Source organism: Pantherophis guttatus, chromosome 1, assembly GCF_059756535.1.
Source record: "Pantherophis guttatus breed Tessera chromosome 1, ASM5975653v1, whole genome shotgun sequence".
NCBI classification, from domain to species: Eukaryota; Metazoa; Chordata; class Lepidosauria; order Squamata; family Colubridae; genus Pantherophis; species Pantherophis guttatus.
The window spans coordinates 298,067,794-298,087,684 of NC_142063.1; the positions used below are offsets into that span (position 1 = coordinate 298,067,794).

Genomic DNA, 19,891 nt, shown 5'->3' on the forward strand with positions numbered 1-19,891 from the left:
TGCAGCTCATCCGGTCCAGGTGCACTCCAGTTCTTCACTTTTCTTGACTGTCTTTGCACCATTGCTTTTGTTATTTTCACGTCTTCCATTTTATGCACTTTAATAGAGTCCTCAACCTGTTTGATCCATTTTGCATTTCTGTTGTGCTTCTTGTTGTTTTCCCACAAATTCTTCCAGAATTTCAGAGCTTTCTCTTTATCAGGCTTTTCATTGGTTGTTACTCCGTTTCCATTTTCTAAACTCTTATAAAACTGGTGCTGATTTGCTCTGAACTGTGAGTTTTCCTTGAACTGAGTTACTCGGTTTTCATACCTTTTAATCTTTTCAGCAATGGCAACAACCCTCTGCTTCAGCTCTTCAATTACTATTGCAATCTCCTTATTCCTTAGATCGTATCTTGCTTCCAGGCTGCTTTTGACCTGCTTGTTCTTTAGCTGACCTTGCCTTAGGTTCTTCAAGTTGCTCAAATCTCCACGTACTTTTTTGATCTTCAATTCTAACCGAATTTTCCACTTAGGCTTCCCCTTCTTGCCTCTTTGGTTCTTTTGTATTTTCAACCCCAGTTCTTTGGTGGTTATGACAGCTGCTGCATACATCAGTTGGTTAGTTTTGGCTAATGTAGTGGTTCGAATAGTTTGCATAGCCTCATTGATCTTTTTTAGTACATTTCTCAATTCTTTCCGGTTCACTTGGTTCAGCTTTGGCAAACGTGTTCTTTCATCATCTTCCATTTGGTGCTTTATTTTTCCAGCTAATTGAGCACTATCTGATGGTGTTTGTTCTTCAGTGCTTCCTTGTTCTTTATCTTCATCCATTTCAGTATCCTCTTCTTCCCTTTCTTCCTCAATTTGCTTTTGAGTCTGGAAATCATTCTTGATGTTACTCCTCTTTGTTGTTGTACTCAGACCATTAATTGCTTTCTCTTCTATTGCTATTAATTCTTCTGTAGTGAAAAATTTGTGGTTTAGGATTACACGTCGTTGGTCCATTAACCTTTGTTCACTGGTGTCACAGTCCGTATGGTTCATCTTCCAAATCTGATACATTCTTTTTTGAAATCCATGTTTTGCTGGTTCAGACTGATAGTAAGCTTTCATAATAGAGGTGTTTTCTTCCCTGGTCCAGATTTTTCGCTTTTTGGGTTTTTCTTCCAGTAGCTTGTCAGCTCCATGCCCTGGCTGCCTAGCAGAAGGAGTTGAGCCCTGTAACTCATTTTGCGTAGAATAATAATAATAATAATAATAATAATAATAATTATTATTATTATTATTATTATTATTATCATTATTCATTAAACATGAAACTCAGTCAACTGAACATTCAAAAGTGTAATTATGTTTCCAGCATTCAGCTTTGATTTTAATATTTTGCGGACCCTACTGATGTATTCCTTTTGTGTTGACTCTTTGACTTTTCCATTCAAGATGTTATCTGCTTCCAATATGCCTAGGTATTTGTAACCATCATCCTTTGGTAATGGTAAAACCATTAGTACTATGTTTCCATTTCTCAGTTCTATTCCTTCTATTTTTTCCATTTTTCCTTGCTGCATGGATAATATAGCACATTTTTCAAGTCCAAAGTTCATTTTGATGTCGCTGCTGAACAATTAACTGTGTTGTTGTTGTTGTTGTTGTTGTTGTTGTTGTTGTTATTTGCATAGTCAGCCAAATGTTTAGAATGGGTCTGGTAGTTTTAATCAATTTATTAAGTTCTTTCCAAGGACCTGGAATAGGCTAATGGGTGGTATTTGATGGTGTTAAAGGTATTGTCATAGGATGTAAGTTGTTCCAAGTAATGCTGCCTTTTGTAATTGACTGGTGGTGATTTTATCAATGGCAGTGGCATTGGTATTGGTCCAGTTGTTTTGGGATTGCACCCAAGGTGCCTATTACCACTGGCATTACCTTTGGTTTCTTTTGCCACAGTTGTATTTCCATCTGCAGGCCTTTGCATTTTTCTCCAGTTCTTTCTCTTCTAGTCTGCTGTCTGGAGGTATTGCCATGTCCACTATTTCATTTTTTCTTTCTTATTGATAGCTACTAAGTCTGGGCTGTTATTTAGCAGGTGCTTGTCTGTTTGAATTCTGAAGTCTCAAAGCAATTTAGCTTCATTTACTATGAATTTCCTATTTTATGGTCCCACCAGTTCTTGCTTGCAGACAAATGGTATTTATTGTAGATCTTCCAATGCACCATTGTTGCTAGTTTGTTATGCTGTTGTTTGTAGTCAGTCTATGCTATCTTCTTACAGCAGGTAACTCGGTTGCCTACTATTTTTTCAGCTCCTTTGCAGAGGCTCCTTTGCTATTTACAGTTGTCTTCTCAATATTAATATTATTTTCTGCATTATGCAATTTTTTGATTCATAGCTGTTATGAAACTTGAAAAGCGTTCATCTCATAGCAAAAAATAAAATTGCTAACACCCTAACATTTCCCTGAAATCATGCTGGTAAAGTATTCTTTTTGGGTTTGAACAATTAAAATGTTCATTCTCGTTCTAATTAATGATTCTCCCAGAACTTTTCATACAAGGCAGCTCCATTGACATAGAATATGGAATTATTCTCTAAGGGCCTTCATATATTAATGGTAAAGGTACAGGGATTTTATTAAGGAATCTTCTCGAAAAAATACCTAAGGGATCCAATATATGCACATTGTTCCCAATGATTTGTTACACTTTCAACAATGATATGCATTTAATGATATTGATGATCCAAACTCACCTTTTTGAATAGATGATAAAAAAGTTTTCTCAGTCTAATTGAATAAACTTTTTTAATTCAATATTTCCTTTCCTTTCCATTTTTCCATTTTAATGCTTTTCATTTAAGGTATTTTAAGGAAGAAAATACATTTCTGGTGCTGTGCCTATTGGTTGTAATATATAATAATGATAACTTTTCCTATTTAAAAGGCAGCATGTCCTCATTTTAAAATATGCTTTCTCTGATTCCATTGCAAGTTGGTTAGATTTCATCACATAATAGTGATACCACTCTCTTGCATAATCTGTACAGTTTGCACAAATAATTCCTCTCTTCTACAGCTTTATGAGGCAATAATTTTTTCCCCTCATTTGTCTACTCAGGAACTGGATTATTACCTCATAAAGTATCATGATGAACGTATTATAATTTAATTCTATAGCATGTTGAACTTTTTTTTTCAAAATATTGCTGGTTCTGCTAATGGTGCTTGGCAAACCCTGGCCAACCAATTACTTATTGTTAAATATGCTATGTACTCATATAAAGTAAGAGAAGCGCTCCCAGACTAGACATCTTGAGTCTCTTTATTTTGCAGCCTTTGTATGTTGCTGAAGCACATGAACAATCCTATGTAATGACCGGACTGGAGCCATACAAAACATACTCTTTTACCATTACTCTCTGCAATCGAATTGGATGTGTCGACAGTAAGCCAGGAATGGGACAAACTTTAGCTGCTGGTAAGGGAAAAGAGAAGGTGTCTATGTGTAAAGCTGTTCATAATTTTCTAAAGAGGCTACTACAGAGATGCTGTGTTATGCTTTTTATTATGTGACTGATTAATTGCAAGTTTAAAAAATATAGTGTGTTTTCTACATTTTTTTTCTTCTGTTCAGTTCCATCTGATTCTTGGAGACTACCTGGATAATAAATACCTTGTGGTTTTCTTGGCAAGGTTTTTTTCAGAAGTGGTTGGCTATTGCCTCCTTCCTAAGGCCAAGAGAAAGTAACTAGCCCAAGGTGACTCAGTTGGCTTTGTGCCTAAAGTGGGCTAAGCTTATAATAAAGTAGAAAGATTTAATTAAGTCTTTTCTTAATTAAGTCAATTGCCCTGTTTTTTAATGTTTCCTACAAAGGTTGCGAGTTGTAGTGATCATATCAATAAACAACTGCATAATACATAAATTAATATGCAGCCCTTCTATAACAATTTGTTTCCTTTGGATGCCTATTGTGGTATCATAGTAAAATCATACAACACTGGTGTTACTTTGTTGCAGCAAATTCATTAGGTTTACAGGGATATTTATGCTGCCAGCTAATAGGGATATTTTGGTGCTTTTTCTATCAATCATTGTTATATAGAAAACTACCTATTTGCCCATTTGAAATTATTATTTTAGCTGGAGATGCTTGGATTGAATGTGGGCCTGCATTTACATCCTGTGAATGTAATGGTTAAATCATCTGTTTTGGTAGGTCTTCATTTGTTTTAACCATGCCACGTTTTAAATCTGGATAAAGTTAAGGTACAAACCATATTTCACAAAGCACAATAGCTAAACCAAAATCAGCAAAACTATACTATGGCTTAATGCAGTGTCAAAATCCAGGTATATATGACCTTGACCAGAAGGAGCTTCTTGTAAACTAGCCTTTATATTTGAAGTAGACGTCATCTGTGACATATATTTTAAAGTATGTTATTATTTCCCGTCTTGCCTCCAGAAGCTCAAAGTGACACGTTTAGCATTCTTTCCTCCTTTTTCTCACAAAATAACTATACAATGAGGTTATTTGGGCTGAAAGACAGTAACAAACCTAAAGCCGCCATTGAGTTTCCATAACTCAATGATGTGAATTAAATTTGCTCAGTCCTTCACCAACATGTTAATCATACATTGTATTGCTGCTTATGTTGCACACTTTGCTATATAAATACTGAACACATTTTTTTTATCATTCTTGCCTTCATATTGTAGCCCATACATCTCTTTTACTTTGGATGTTGCCTGCCATTTCTAAAATATATATTTAGTTTATATTTTATTTACAATATTTAAAAATATTAAACACTTTATATATGCAATGTTACTTCTTTGATATTAGATGAAAGTTATTTTTTCGTATCCCAAATTGAACTATTTCCTCATAACAGATCAAGTCTCCCAAAATAACAGTTCTTATGCCTTGCTACACAAATTCAGTGGGATTATAACTCAATATATAAAAATACAATTGCATAGCAGGATTGCATTGACAGCTATAGCAGGGGTTTTAAACTGGCGGGCTGGATGTGTCACACACAGACCACTCCCACCCTGGCTTCACAAGAAACCATCACGATACATCGCAATATGTCATGTGACATGATCAAGTTTGACACCCATGAGCTATAGTAACTATGATTATGAGAATGACATACTTTTCAATACGATGCAACTTTGTACATCATAATCTTATAGCATTAAATTTATTTTCTTACTTTACAGCCTTTTCTATGATAAGAGAAGATTATCTCTGTCATAGCAAATAAGTAATACATTTTTTATTTGGAGATTGTCGTTTAGTCTTCCTGTCAAGTTAATCATTATACATAAAAAATTAGCATCTCAAAGAAAAAGCAACTTTTCTTTTTGCATAGAAGAGTTTGTGGGACTTTGCTAAGTAAAGTACAATACTGAAATACTATAGTTTGCAAACAGTTTTGCTACTTATGGTCCAGAGGTGGGTTTCAGCAGGTTCTGACCAGTTCTGGAGAACCAGTAGCGGAAATTTTGAGTAGTTCAGAGAACTGGTAGTAAAAATTCTGACTTGCCCTGCCCCCATCTATTCTCTGCCTCCCAAGTCCCAGCTGTTCGGGAGGAAATGGGGATTTTGCAGTAACCTTCCCACCAAGAGAACACACCCACCAAGCCACACCCACAGAACCGGTAGTAAAAAATTTTGAAACCCACCACTGTTATGGTTCCACCCTCCATTTTAATTGGGGAAGTAGGAGGCTACAATTCATATCATTCTTGAACCCAGCTGTCACTTTTCAATGTCAACTTTATGAATTTCTACTGCTGAGCAGCTTAAACAGTAAATAATGCAATTTATATAGGATCTTTATTAAAGAAGAAGCCAGTTTGTCATTTTTAAAATCTGAATTTTATCAGATTTTATCAGATTGTCATTGAAGCCTGACAGCCTATTGATTTCTTCAAAATTAATTTCTTTCAAGCCAACAAATAGACATCTTAGCTTAATTAAGATGCACAAGAAAAAAGGCAATTAACAAGTATATATAAACCCTTCCTACCCCTCTGGATGGTATGTGTCTTTTTCAATATTGGGCCCTCTACAAGATGCCTGAGAGTTTGAGTGTTCTAAGAGTTCCTATCCACTCTTCTAAACAGAGAGCTCTGATGTTGTTGCTGGGATCTCTTGGAGTCATTTTTCCCGCTCAGGAGTCATAGCCCCAAGTGCTCCTACTACCACTGGGATCACTTCGGCCTTTATTTTTCCATATCCGCTCCTTCCTGATTTTGCTGTTCCTTGGCACCACTACTTCTATTATCACTGCTCTCTTATGATCCTTGTCTATTACCATGATGTCTAGTTAAATGGCTAATATCTGTCTGACCAGGTAGCTTACAAACTAATACAAATAACATCAGAGATAACCATCTGAGTTTTTCCAACCACTTCCTTATTCACACAGGTTGATTGTGCTGTTTTTCCCATTCTCTTAGTAGAGAAAGTAAAAAATTGAATTGTAGAGAAACAGAGTTTGAAGTTTTATTAAAATCAAGAGTTCAGCAGAACCATTGGGAGTCAATAGTATCTCTTGTATCCAGAATTCAGACTCTGGACATACTAGAAGGTTATATCATATATATTTATTTATTTATTCCATTCTTACATATTTTCTTTTTTAGCCATCTGTTTTTAAATTGAAAATATTGGAAGAAAATTACACTATTGTAATTTCTGACACATGAAAGTAAATTCAGAAAAAGTGATAGGCAATAGCCATGAAACCTGAGTAATTGTTTTTCAATGAAAAATCACTGAATATCACTATTAAAATCAGGTCTGAAGTTCATGCAAATCTTCCTACTGCCTGTGCTGCCAGTGAGAACAGCTGGTGGCTGAGGGAAGATAACCATTTAGTTATTGTCTCTTGCTCATGTGTCAAAATAAAAGTGAATATTTAGACATGCAGGGGGGCTGACAGGTCCATCTGTGTAGGTATTGCCACAAAAAAGCCCAGCACAGATAGGAGTATTGTCACAACCAAGCTAGGAAAGAGCTTGTGTGATATTTGTGAATATTTCTGTCTTTCTTTGGTTTGCATTGTCATGAAGACTAGGATCAGCATGAGAATTTACTATTAGCATTTTAGAGAACTTATTTCCAATATTAAGAAAAATAATAAAATAATACAAAATCATTCGCATACAGTGTGCAGAATATACAAACAAAACTCTGATACCTGAATTACAAGCAAATGTCCAAATTCCCACTGCTGCTTAACAATCTGTTCATCCTCATGTATTTGTTTTTTCTAGATATTTATCATTGCCAGTGAAGCTATGCAGTAGTACTCATAAGCGACCATTAATTTAAAATACTGTAAAAACTTTAAATGGCCTGTATCTAATAGACTTCCTTTATGTGAACCTGAAATAAACAATGTTATTGATTAGATAGTCCTAGCATTGCGATTCTGAATCAATGAACTAAACATTTAGAGGTCATTCAATTGAATGATATTATAGCGGAGGGGTAAAACCAAGACACACCTCAGTGCTACTATCAACTCATGCTGATTATGTCTATCCTTTGAAATAATACAGATTATATTTTTATGGGAACTCATGGCTAATTCTAGTCTAATCATAAGCAAGCAATAAAGATTACACAAAGAAAAACAACATTCTGGCAAGGTAGCTACAGTTTAGTAAATTAGGCAGGATACTACCATGTTTTCATGAAAATAAGACCTTGTCTTATATTTTTTTGAACCCCGAAATAAGCAATAAGTGCTTGGCCTTATTTTCAGGGAGGTCTTATTATTTTGGAGCATGTGAAGCAAGACAGGGCTCCTCTTTGCTGTCTTACCTGATTTCCAGCTCTGTCTCCCTAACTCTAACCAGAGGAAATGGCAGGGGCTGGCTGTGCATGCATTTAAATATTTTCAGGGAGGGTTTATTTTTGGAGGAGGGCTTATTTTAGGGTGAGGGCTTATTATCAGGGAATGTCTGATAATAACGGTACTGAATCTGCTCTTTCCTTGAACCAAATTGCTCTTAGAAAATAAAAATACATGACAAGTTACATTGAAAACCGATATATAGACTTTTAGATTATTTGTATTTGTGCAATTCCACATTCTTCCATACAGACTTTAAGCTATATTGATACATAGCACCTCATGGGTCATAACATCCTTGTGAGAATGTAATGTAGTTCAGTTAATCATTACAGTTAAAGTTACAGTTACAGTTAAATTAATGGAGAATGCTTAAAGGCTCTTTGTCAAAACAATTATATATAATCTCCAGTAAACCATTCTATTCTAGATTGCACCCAGTAGAAAGTAAGGGCCAGATTCCTTTCAAACTTGCTTGTGGTCAATATGACAGTAGAGTAGTTTCATAGATTAAAAATATTTAATCTAATCCACCAGATCACTTTCTATCATTTTAAATTTATATCCAGGCAGTCTTGCCTCCTCAGGGTTGTCTATACAAATTTTAATTTTTAATGTCTTTTAAATTACTTCTTTTGTCAATCTTGTTTAATTCGGGAGAGGATTTAGAAAGAAATACTTTGAATATCATATTACTTCGGAAAAGTACATGCCACTGATCAAAACCATGTGCTTTTACTGTCTTATAATGGTTATTAAGCATAATACTCTATCAGAGTCTTTAAAATTACCCATAATTAATTAATTAGTAATTAGTGGTACATTAGATTTTGCTTTTTCTGTAAAAAATAAAACTGGCAGGCTGCTTGTCTCTGGTTTGAAAATACACAATGCTTCCATTCAAGTACATAAAAATCTGTCATTGTGAATGGGACCCAAGGAGATTAAACAAGTATTCTTAATATGTTAATTTATTATTTTAATTACAGCAATTTTGTATATATAGTCATTAGTGTACACTAATATTTTTCAACCTTTTTATTCATAATGCATAAACCAATCATCATCTTCTTTCTTGGCAATTGCTGGGGGAAGGTGCTTTTTGTTGTTCCTGCTTTCATAGCACATTGTTTGTTGTTAGTTGTGAAATCATTTTGTTCACTTCTGCCTTGAATAATCCCTCATTAAGTCAATCATTTTGAGTCCTGTGAAAAACTGGCATATAAGTACAGTATTCCATATTGTATAGAGGTATACATGTATAAATATTGGCATATGCCAATGCATATATACATGTGCCCAGATATGGACATATACTTGTGGTGCTCTGTTCTTTTCTCTTTAAGCAATCACAGAACACAGTAAAACACCTTTTAAGGATGTGTCTTTCAATTAGTCCCTCTTCTTTGTGTTTAATTTCACTTGTGGTTCATCTACTGGCGTGACATCTACACTCATGAACGTGAAGGTGATGATGAGACCTAGACAGTAGTGGTGATAAGAAGAAGAAGAAGAGCGTAAATGAAGAATTGAAGCTTCTTTAGGAAGTTAGAGATCAAAGTGAAATAAGTTGGCTTCATTTTTGATGAAAACCCACGAACAGCATTGGAAATTGTGTGATAATTTTGCTTGGTTAATCATCCCATTATTTATTTCAAGACTATAGGCACTATGTTACAATTAGAGACATGAAGCATAATCTGAGAAATATAGAGATGACATATTGCTTAAATAACTTGTGAGATAAACTGTATCTGCTCAGTATTTTGTCTTGCCAGAAATTCTCTGGCTACAGATTGGGTGCTCTTTCTCCACTACTGTAAGAGCCAAAACTTATTTATTTGTTCTCCCCAAAGGACATATTTCATTCCTTAGGAAATTGTGCAAATTATTCTGTTGTCAGTATGTCAAATTTGCATGGTCTTTAGGCTTAGTTTAAGTTGTATTTCTCTTGATTAAAAGCTTTTGGTTCAAAGCAATACTTTTTAATTGCCTAATGATATAAGTCACTTCTTAGGAAAGAGCCATGCATTTAGGAGTTCATTTGCAATATAACTGAAAAATTCATTGCATGGCAGTAAAACAATTTACTGTTAATTACAAGGAGAAGAATTTGCTGTACCATGCTCACAGATTGCCATGAATCATGCAGCACTCCTAGAGATTTATAACAGATGTGTAAGTGGGATGAATTAGCAGGGTTTAATAACAGAGACACAAATCATGCAGACTTCAAGGAGCTTTAATTGATATACTAGAATGTGACGGGCATGAATCACTCAGCCATTCAACAGCACTGTAACATATGGTCAGCTCAATATGCTGCATCTTAAATCGGTTGGTGAGTTGTTGGTTGTCCCATATGGTGGAAGCAATATATTTTTAAGGACTTTTTTTTTTTTAAAAAAAAGACACCATCACAAATTCCGTTTTTTTTAAAAAAATGATTCAATATGCTCATAATAAGGTGAACCCTTAAAACTTGTTGTGTATGTTTAAGGCATATTATATGCAAATTCTGTAAACAGATTTTTCTCTAAGAGCTGATTGAAAGGTTGCAGTTTTCAATGGAAACATGTAGTTTTAATCATTCTATGTGTTATTAATACAGAACGTAATATATTTTACTTGCCAGTGCTTTATCCAAAGTCACCTGTGCTTTCTCTACTAGAAGAATTTGTATCGTGAAGGAGTTCCAGAGACAAGAGCTAACAAGGAACACATACTTACCATGGAAGAGTCTCATTTTACCATCTAGATCAGTCTTTCTCCAATTCTGCAATTTTAAGATGTATGGATTTCAACTCCCCAGGCTGGATGGGAAGTTCTGGGAGTTGAAGTCCATGCGTCTTAGACTTGCTGAGGTTGACAAAAGACTGATCTAGAAGTTTAAGCACTGCTGCAAAAAAATTGACTTAATTTTCTACCATATACAGCTCCCTTTCACTTGTATGACATTTTTATGATTGCTTATTGTTGGGTTTCAGCATTTATGTTAGTATTTTATTATGGTCTTTCAATTTATTTCAGTTTTTCTTTTTAAATTCTTGTTTTAAATCATTCCATAAACTTTAAATATACAATTAGATTGTTGTGTTTTAAATAAGGTACAACTACAGTTTCAGAATAAGGGAAGAGATTTCTTTTAAATGTGAAATCTGTTAAATCTGGATCCTTTAAATTAATGGTTTCCTGGAAATGCACAGAGGACTCTATTGCTGACTAACGTTTCCTTGTCTGAAGTGCTGAACCCAATCTATACAGTCAGGTCTCATGATTAACCTCGCTAGGTTAATGTGAAGTCAGCTAGGATGATGGAGACCTTACACTGCTGAAAACATTCCTGGGATATAACAATAGTCAAATCTCTCGAGTGAATGAGTGATCTTCCACTCTCTGGGCAAGCCTCCAATTACACATTTGCTTACAAAGTGAAATTGTGCATGAGACACAAATGCTGTTTTTTAAAAATGGATAACCCTACATGTCACTATTCAAAAGGTTGAAATTATAATGAGCAGTTGGCAAAGCATAAATGAGACTGTATCTTCATGAATGTTACTCACGGTTCTACTAGAAATGTAGCTATTTAGAAATTTGATGAAAGGGGAAACCTTAAGAAGCATATTTTTTGAGATAAAGCCAAGAGCACTAAGTGCTACCTGTATAATATTTCACTGAGGGGTTCCTTTTAGTATAAATGCATGAAAGAAAAGTAGACCAGTAAAGGTTTAGTAACTGTAATACAGATGCATTTTTATTAGCTTTAAAACCTGACATGCTATAGGAAAGCTTTATCAGCTGCATTAGTAAACCTGACAGATTTGCGAATAGAATTCACTATCCTTAGAAGCACGGTTGCCAGAATTTAATGTCAACAATTAAAATTTATTTTGATCCTCACCTAGTGTTTATTACTGTTTGTATACACAACAGACCTTACTAATACAGTGATGCACTATTAGATGGAATTACCATCTGTTCACAGTGAAATGTTGGCATCTGTCTTAGTTTCTAAAGCTAAAATGATATTGGTTCAAACAAAACAAAGTTAACTGCTCTTTACTTATCAACAATTATATTTTTCTTTCATGCATGCAGATATAATGTGCTCATGCAGAGACTTGCAGACAAACATATTCATGGAAGGCTTTATCTTTTTTTTAATAGTAAGCTATAAAATGATATCTATACTTGATGTATTGTTAATATAGAACTGTATGGATTGTCTGTTCTTTTGATTTCTTTAGCATTCTCTTGTAATTCCAGACAGTGTAATAAATGTTTAACATTTGAATGCTTTAGTTGGTGAGTTATATATTTTACTGCAGAAATTTTAAAAGCCTGATATACTTAAAATATTCAAAACACAATTCAGTCTGTTAAAACAAAGAATGCTTTTTAGATATATTTTAAAAGACCAGAATAAATTTATAATAAATAAATAAAATGATAATTCCAACAGGTATCAGTCATAACTTTAGGAAACATATATTGTGGCTGCTAGCTTCTATTGTATATTGCATAAACTGTGATATGGAGATGCAAGCTATTTATTATCTAAATGCCCCTTCTTCACACACATATGTGATTTGTTGATGTGTAAATTTCAGAAGAATTCTTCATGTTCTTCACATACATTGTGAATCATTAAAAACATGGTATTTACAATTCTAATTTTCAATCAAAGGTGTTGCTTTCAGAAATATTAATTTTCTATTTCATATATTATGAAATACTACTATTTAATATAGCAATGCTACTATTTAATATATGTACCACAGTGCATTAACTGTAACTAGTACATTTATTTGTGCTGGAGTAGACTTGAAAATGATTAAAAAATCAATATTTTCCTGTCAAGGAAGTAAATGTTACAATGCATTTAAATAATTAAGTGCACAAGTGCCATAAAAGCTTCAAATTTGGATAGGGAAGATACTATAATTACAGTATAAGCCTCTCCAATTTATTATGAGAATATATTTAAGGAAGATTTGCCGTTTGTTCTAAAGATGGCTATGTGTATTCATTTTAGGCAATAATGAATTTTACAGCTTCTGTTTTTAGTAGTTAAAAGCTGAATTGGAATATTAAATCCTGGCAGTTGCATTCAAAATGCTGACATAGCTGAATAACTCTAAAGGTGAAATTCCAATTGTAAAGCCCATGTTTTCTTTTGAAACCTGTGCATTAATGCTGCATTTCATTAGTGCTCAGTGCTACTTATGTGGGAAGGCTTATAACCTCACATGCCAGAACTTCAAATTTCAACACAGTAAATTTTGACCAAAGCAGTATGATACTAATTAGATTATGAAGTCATAAATGATATCTGAACAAGAATTTCTAATGCATAGCTTGGCTAGTAATTTTTTCGACTTCCATCTTTTCCTTTATCGTAAAGTAACCTTTCCTCACACTGTAGAAAAAGCAATAGCGGTATATTAGATGTTCATATAAAAATGCAAAAAAAAAAAAGTTTATGGTTTTATATATCAAACACTTTAAAGATGTATTATTAATTTATTATGAACAAAGATCTTGTTGTTAACTCTTAGCACAAAGCCCTGAATGAATTTACAGGATGCATATTTTACTTCATATTCTCTAAATGAATTATGTGCTGTATGATAACAGAAGCACCTGACTTTGATATATGTGGCATAGTTTAAGATTCCTCATGCAGAAAACACGACTGCAGAGTAAATTTACAAAGTAATACTTGCTTGCAATTCACAATGGAACAAAGTATTTCATAGCTGCAAGGAGCATAATACTTCCAATAGGTAAAGTGCTATTGTATGTTGCAATTAACCACCTAATTGTCAGCATAATGTGCCACACCCAGATGCAGAAAGCTTCAATCAGTTTGTAAGTCTTGAAAGATGTTTGTATAGAGAATGTGACTTAACAGCATGTAACCTGTAAAAAAAAAATTGTTCGTCAAAATAGAAAAATACTTATCTTGTTCTCTTATCAAGCTCATACTACATACGCTATCCAGATAATTAACAGACAAAGCACATTAATAAATGATTCCAAACATGGCACACTTTTTCTTAATAACATGCATATATGCATGTACATGCAAAAATATTATGTGGTATGCAGGCTATGGTCTTCCTCAGTCCTGTTGCAGTACCATAACAGTACCTTATCCATCGGATCTGAGGTTAGATTTTCAATTTCCCATATTAGTGTTTATTCATCATCATGACTGCAGATAATGTAATTTGCCTTTTATGGAGAGAAAGGTCTGTGCAAGTCTTATAGAACTTTTCATTTTAGCCAAGTTATATGTGCATGCCTATTTAAAACAGTGGTGGGTTTCAAAATTTTTTACTACTGGTTCTGTGGGCATGGCTTGGTGGGCATGGCATGGCTTGGTGGGCATGGCTTGGGCGTGGCAGGGGAAGGATACTGTAAAATCTCCATTCTCTCCCCAATCCAGGGGAAGGTTACTGCAAAATTCCCATTTCCTCCCAATCAGCTGGGACGCAGAGAATAGATGGGGGAGGGCCAGTCAGAATTTTTACTACTGGTTGTCCGGACTACTCAAAATTTCCACTACCGGTTCTCCAGAACTGGTCAGAACCTGCTGAAACCCACCTCTGATTTGAAAGATTAGCAAATGCTAGGTATTCATAGTATTTTGCATAAATAAAGGCTTCTTATGGTGAAGTTTCTATCTTCAGAATTCATGTATACTAGCTCAATTACTTTTTATTACTATTATTCAGTTTAAGATAGCACTATTGTGTTCTAACAAAGGAATAAACAAAATCAATGTCAAGTCAATAAACATGTCATATTTGTGAATCTTTTCTGCCGATATCATTATATATTCTGGTTCAAAGGAATTATTTGAATTTGTACCATAATGTTTGCATTGTTTTTATGATATTAATGTGCAAATACTTTGCAAACAGTAAAAGAAAAACCTAGGAGTGCTGTTCAGTCAAACAAGGAATTGGCAGATCGTATTTTTCCATTTCTAACAATTTAAATATTATTATGTACAGTGGTATGAATATATAAAAATCTAAGGGAGTTTGCAAGCTATATTGTGAATAGTTCCTTCGGTGACACTTTTTAGTAAATATAAAATATAAGAAATAAAGCATTAAACTTTTTTGTTCTCTCTCTCTCTTTTTTTTCCTCTCTCTCCTTCCTTCCTTCCTTCCTTCCTTCCTTCCTTCCTTCCTTTCTTTCTTTCTTTCTTTCTGTCTGTCTGTCTGTCTGTCTGTCTTTCTTTCTTTCTTTCCAAATAGCTCCAGTTCTGCTAATAGCACCCGACACTGAAGGAATAAACAGCACTGTAATAAAGATAACTTGGTATGAGCCTGAAGAACTTAATGGACCTCCTCCAGTTTATCAGCTGGAAAGAATAGATATATCTTTAGCAACATCAGATGTAAATGTAAAAAAAGGAATTCGTTTTCCGGGAAATGGGTATTACAAGTTTCCAAATTCTACGTTGCCTACAAACACCTATTTTACTGGTAAGGAAATTTCATTCATTCATTCATTCATTCATTCATTCATTCATTCATTCAATCAATCAATTTTTATAGCCACCCATCTCAGTCAATGATTCTGGGCAGGATACAATTCAAGACTATATTACAATAAAAATATTAAAATATTTTAAAACAATAAAAACTATAGGAACATCCAAAATAAATATATATAGCAGCCCAGATACTTGGCCAGTTATCAATACAGCCAGGAAATGGGTCTATTGACACATTCTGTGACACAAACTCAGGAACATAGCCAGGTTTTTAGGGCTTACAAAAGGCTAACAGGATTGGGACCATTCTACTCTCCAAACAGGATGTTCCACAGTTCCCTGCCACTGTGGAAAAAGCCCATTTTCTAGACCCTGCCAGCCAACACTCTTTGACTGAAGAGATCTACAGCATGCCCATTCTACATCTGGTTGGGCAGGTGGATACTCTTGGAAAAAGAGGATCCCTCAGGTACCCTGTCCCCCAGCCATTGTCTACACTATGTTTATTTCGAAACACTTTAGAGTACATTCTGATGGACATTTTCTTTGGATGGATTTCCTCTGGATTTGCTATTTTACTTTTCAGTTTCCCCACATAAATCAATATTGTTCTTTAGAAGGCCACTCTTCAGATTTTTTTTTTCTGTATCTTAATTTGTAGTGTGAGAAAATATGGCATTATTTGTTCACCAAAAAAAGCAAGTATTCTTCATCAGGTGACATTTAATTGCATGTGATAGTTTTGTACGTTTACACTCCAGCTCAATTGATAAGGGATTTGGGGAATTTTTGCACAGCAGTGTTTAGGGACACTTGTTTCTACTGCTGTCCCAGTAGGCAACTCTTAAGTCAATATTTCATTCTTTTGCCAGGATACTGGAAGTCTATTTAGCCTGGCACAAATTTCTCTTTTTTATATATGTTGATAATATTTCATGGATCACAGGAATTATATAATGCCTATCTTTTAATTGGATTGGAGGAGGGTTGCATGCTGATTTAGACAGCTTTGAAATGTATACTTTGCATACTTAAAGGATCTTACCACATGCTGATGTTTCAGTATCATTCCTTAAGGAGTTCACTATTAGATTATATGAAATATTACATGAAGATTCTATTAAACTCTTTTCCCATTTTGTCAGAAAAAGTATGTCTCAACTGGGCTAAGTATGGAAACTCCTTTAAGTGGCCATCCTATCCTCTCTTATCTGACATGAAGTCCCACAGAACAAAACATGAATCAACATGCAAATGATTGAACATTTCATTTCTGGAAAATCTTTCAGAAGTCATCTTTCTAAAAGCAAAAGTATATTTCATGATTCTCTGCACATCACATTTGCTAACGAGTAAATATGTCCTCATCTCAGTCATGCCTCCCAAACCAACCTACGTCCTCTTGTTATTAAACCTGGTAAAGTGAAATTTTATAGTTACTTTGGTCTGCAGTATTTTTTTATGAGGAGCTTGAAATTGCCTCTTTGAGTCACAGCTTTTCTACTTATTTATAAGAACATCATACTCTTTCAGTTGCCATTATTATGAATTTAGTCACCATATTGTGATTTCCCCCCCACCCTCATATTATGCCATGCCTAATAACCACAGTACAATTGATTAGTATTTTGAGTAAAATTTCTGTCATCCTTAGGTTCCTCCATTTACTTATTTATTTATTTATTTATTTTTATTTATTTTGTCAAGCATGTACAGGATAACAGATATAAGTATAAACATGAACATAGGAAATGAGTACAAATAAATGATGACAGTAGGACAGGGATGGTAGGCATGCCGGTGCGCTTATGTACGCCCCCTTTACGGATCTCTTAGGAATGGGGTGAGGTCCACAGTAGACAATTTAAGGTTGAAGCTGTGGGGGTTTGAGGATGTAACAATGGAGTTAGGTACAGCATTTCAGGCATTGACCACTCTGTTGCTGAAGTCGTATTTTCTGCAATCAAGTTTGGAGTGGTTTACCTTGAATTTGTATTTATTGTTTGCCCAAGTATTATTGAGGTTGAAGCTGAAGTATTCGTTGACAAGTAGGACATTGTAGCAGACAATTTTGTGTACTATGCTTAGGCGGCATAGTTTCAGGTTGTCTAGGCTCAAAATTTCGAGCCTGGTGGCATAAGGTATTCTATTGTGAGCAGAGGAGTTCTCACTTCCTTATTATAGGATGAAATAGTGACTCAAATGCTCCTATAATTAGAGAAGTCTATAATACCCGCCTGCTTTGAGTGCAAAACATTATATATCTTATTTCCAGCAATTTCAATTAAAGAATGTTGTCTTTTTATTTATAAGAACTTTATTTGAACCATGGACAGAAACCCTGGATAAAGGTATCCAACAGAATGCACACATCACAGGGATAAGAGAATAAATAATACATGGCAGACCTTAGGAATACATTTATAAAAATTAATAGGAATAGAAATGATTTTTTTATGAAGAAAATGTTGTATTTGGCCTGCAAAGGGTCTTATGGTGATTAGGAGCTCAGAAAATAAATAAGTAAACGCTTAGACTTATTTCCAGTTCAATAGAAGGTTGCTTAATATATTGTCCCCTTTAGTAGGCAGGCATATGGGTTGTTGTATGATCATTGCAGACCAAGCTCCCATTGTTACAGAGTATTCTGAGCCATACTTGGTTTTCCTTTCATTTATCCCTGTTGACAGTGATATGTCCCACTATGAACTATTAACTGGCCTCAGTAAAGGAAGAATTTAGTTGTCCTTTCATTTTTTTTTCTCTTAGAACTTCTTTTGCTAGCATTGTGGTCTTGCACTTAAATGATTTCACAGTTCTCATTCTTGAACAAGACATTTTCTTTCTTCCTTCTTCCTAATCCCAAGAAGCCTAAAGAAAGGGTGAGACACTTTAAAAAAAAAGTGATCCAGCACAACAAAGTGATTTCGGCTGCTTTGTGAACAAAACATCTTAAAACATTTTCTAATGTGCACCAACAGGGATTTATACTACCAATGCACTGCACTAACCCTGACAGGCAGTGTTTGTGTAATAGTTTTTGTAAAATATAGGCAGTTTTAATCTGCATCAAACTTTGGTATTTAATTCTCTTTTCTTTTCATGGAAAAGTACAGATTTATTTAGGTCTTTGCGGAAGATCCCTAAATCTGTATGAATTACTTACATTTTTCAAATGTATCTTTAGGTACTTCTGTTATCATGGATGTCCCACTTGTCTGGGATGGTATAGGGTCTCCTGCTTTGAGGTGTTGGACTAGAAGACCTCCAAGGTCCCCTCCAACTCTGTTATTCTGTTCTGTATCTCTTTAATACTGTACATTTTAAAAAACATTTCAGTATCATATAATTTAATATATACGCCTTCTGCTACCAATAGCCTCCCACCAGCCAATTCGCTCCCACAGAGAGGGGCTCCTCCGGGTGCCGCCGGCCAAGCAATGTCGGCTGGTGACTCCAGGGGGAGAGCCTTCTCTGTGGGGGCTCCTGCCCTCTGGAATGAATTGCCCCCCGAGATGCAGAGGATTCCCAACTTACGCACTTTCTGCTGGGACCTCAAGACGCTTTTATTCCAACAAGCCGGGCTGGCCTAATTTTTAAATTTTTTAATCATTAACTCTTAATTTTTAAATGTCTAAAATGGGTAGTTTTATTTTAATTAGATATGGGCCAAATTATTTAATATTTCTTAAATTGTTTTTTAAATTTTATATCTATGTGTTTTATTCTGGCTGTACACTGCCCTGAGTCCTTCTGGGAGAAGGGCGGTATATAAATTAAATTAATAAAAAGTAAATAAAAATATAGATAGTCCTTTATGACTATGTTAATTGGAACTGGAAGTTCCATCACTAAGCAATGAGGTAATAAACTGTGACCTTAAGTGACCACATTGACTTAGAGTTACAACAGTTCCAGTGCCAGTTGATAGGAACAATGTCACATGATCTGTTCTTGTCTTATTTTTTTAGGAAGAGAAACTCATTCTTTCCCCATCTTTCCTTTATGGAAATTTAAAGAGGGTGATATCAGCTTGAATTAAGCAATCATAGTAAACCATAATAAAACACTAGTAAATGAAAAAAAATAGAATTGAAGCAGCATGGTAAATATTTTATATTCTGTGTAGTTAAACTCAGCTCACTTAGAAAAGAGGGTATAAAATTCCTACCGTTTGTAAGGTATAATCTACACTTCCCTATAAACAGATTGAATAGAATTGAGTAGAATTTCATTAGAAAATATTTCACTATAGTGCCCATTTTTTAAACCGATTACAAGATTTCTCTTATTCTTTTTTATTGACTTTTTTATTCTTGCCTTGTGGCTTTTTAAGACAGCGTGATGGTACTAACAAGTAGTTTATTGAACAAACAAGTATGAAAGACATTCATTGATTCTAATTGTCTGTCATGAATATCATGAGGAAGCATTTCTATGAATATTATCAGGGAATGTTTCATCCCACAATTGATCTTTTAGAAAGTTCAAATTAATATCTTGTCTAACGATGATGAGCC

The 19,891-nt window shown here is 34.5% G+C and overlaps 1 protein-coding gene across 1 annotated transcript in view; it reads left to right on the forward strand.

Moving 5' to 3' along the window:
- Positions 1 to 19,891, forward strand: part of USH2A (usherin) — a 458,447-nt gene that overhangs the window by 110,593 nt on the left and 327,963 nt on the right. Inside the window, exons 19-20 of the mRNA XM_087891378.1 lie at positions 3,311 to 3,455; positions 15,130 to 15,360. Coding sequence (XP_087747504.1) covers positions 3,311 to 3,455; positions 15,130 to 15,360 — 376 coding nt within the window. The remainder of the gene's footprint in view (positions 1 to 3,310; positions 3,456 to 15,129; positions 15,361 to 19,891) is intronic.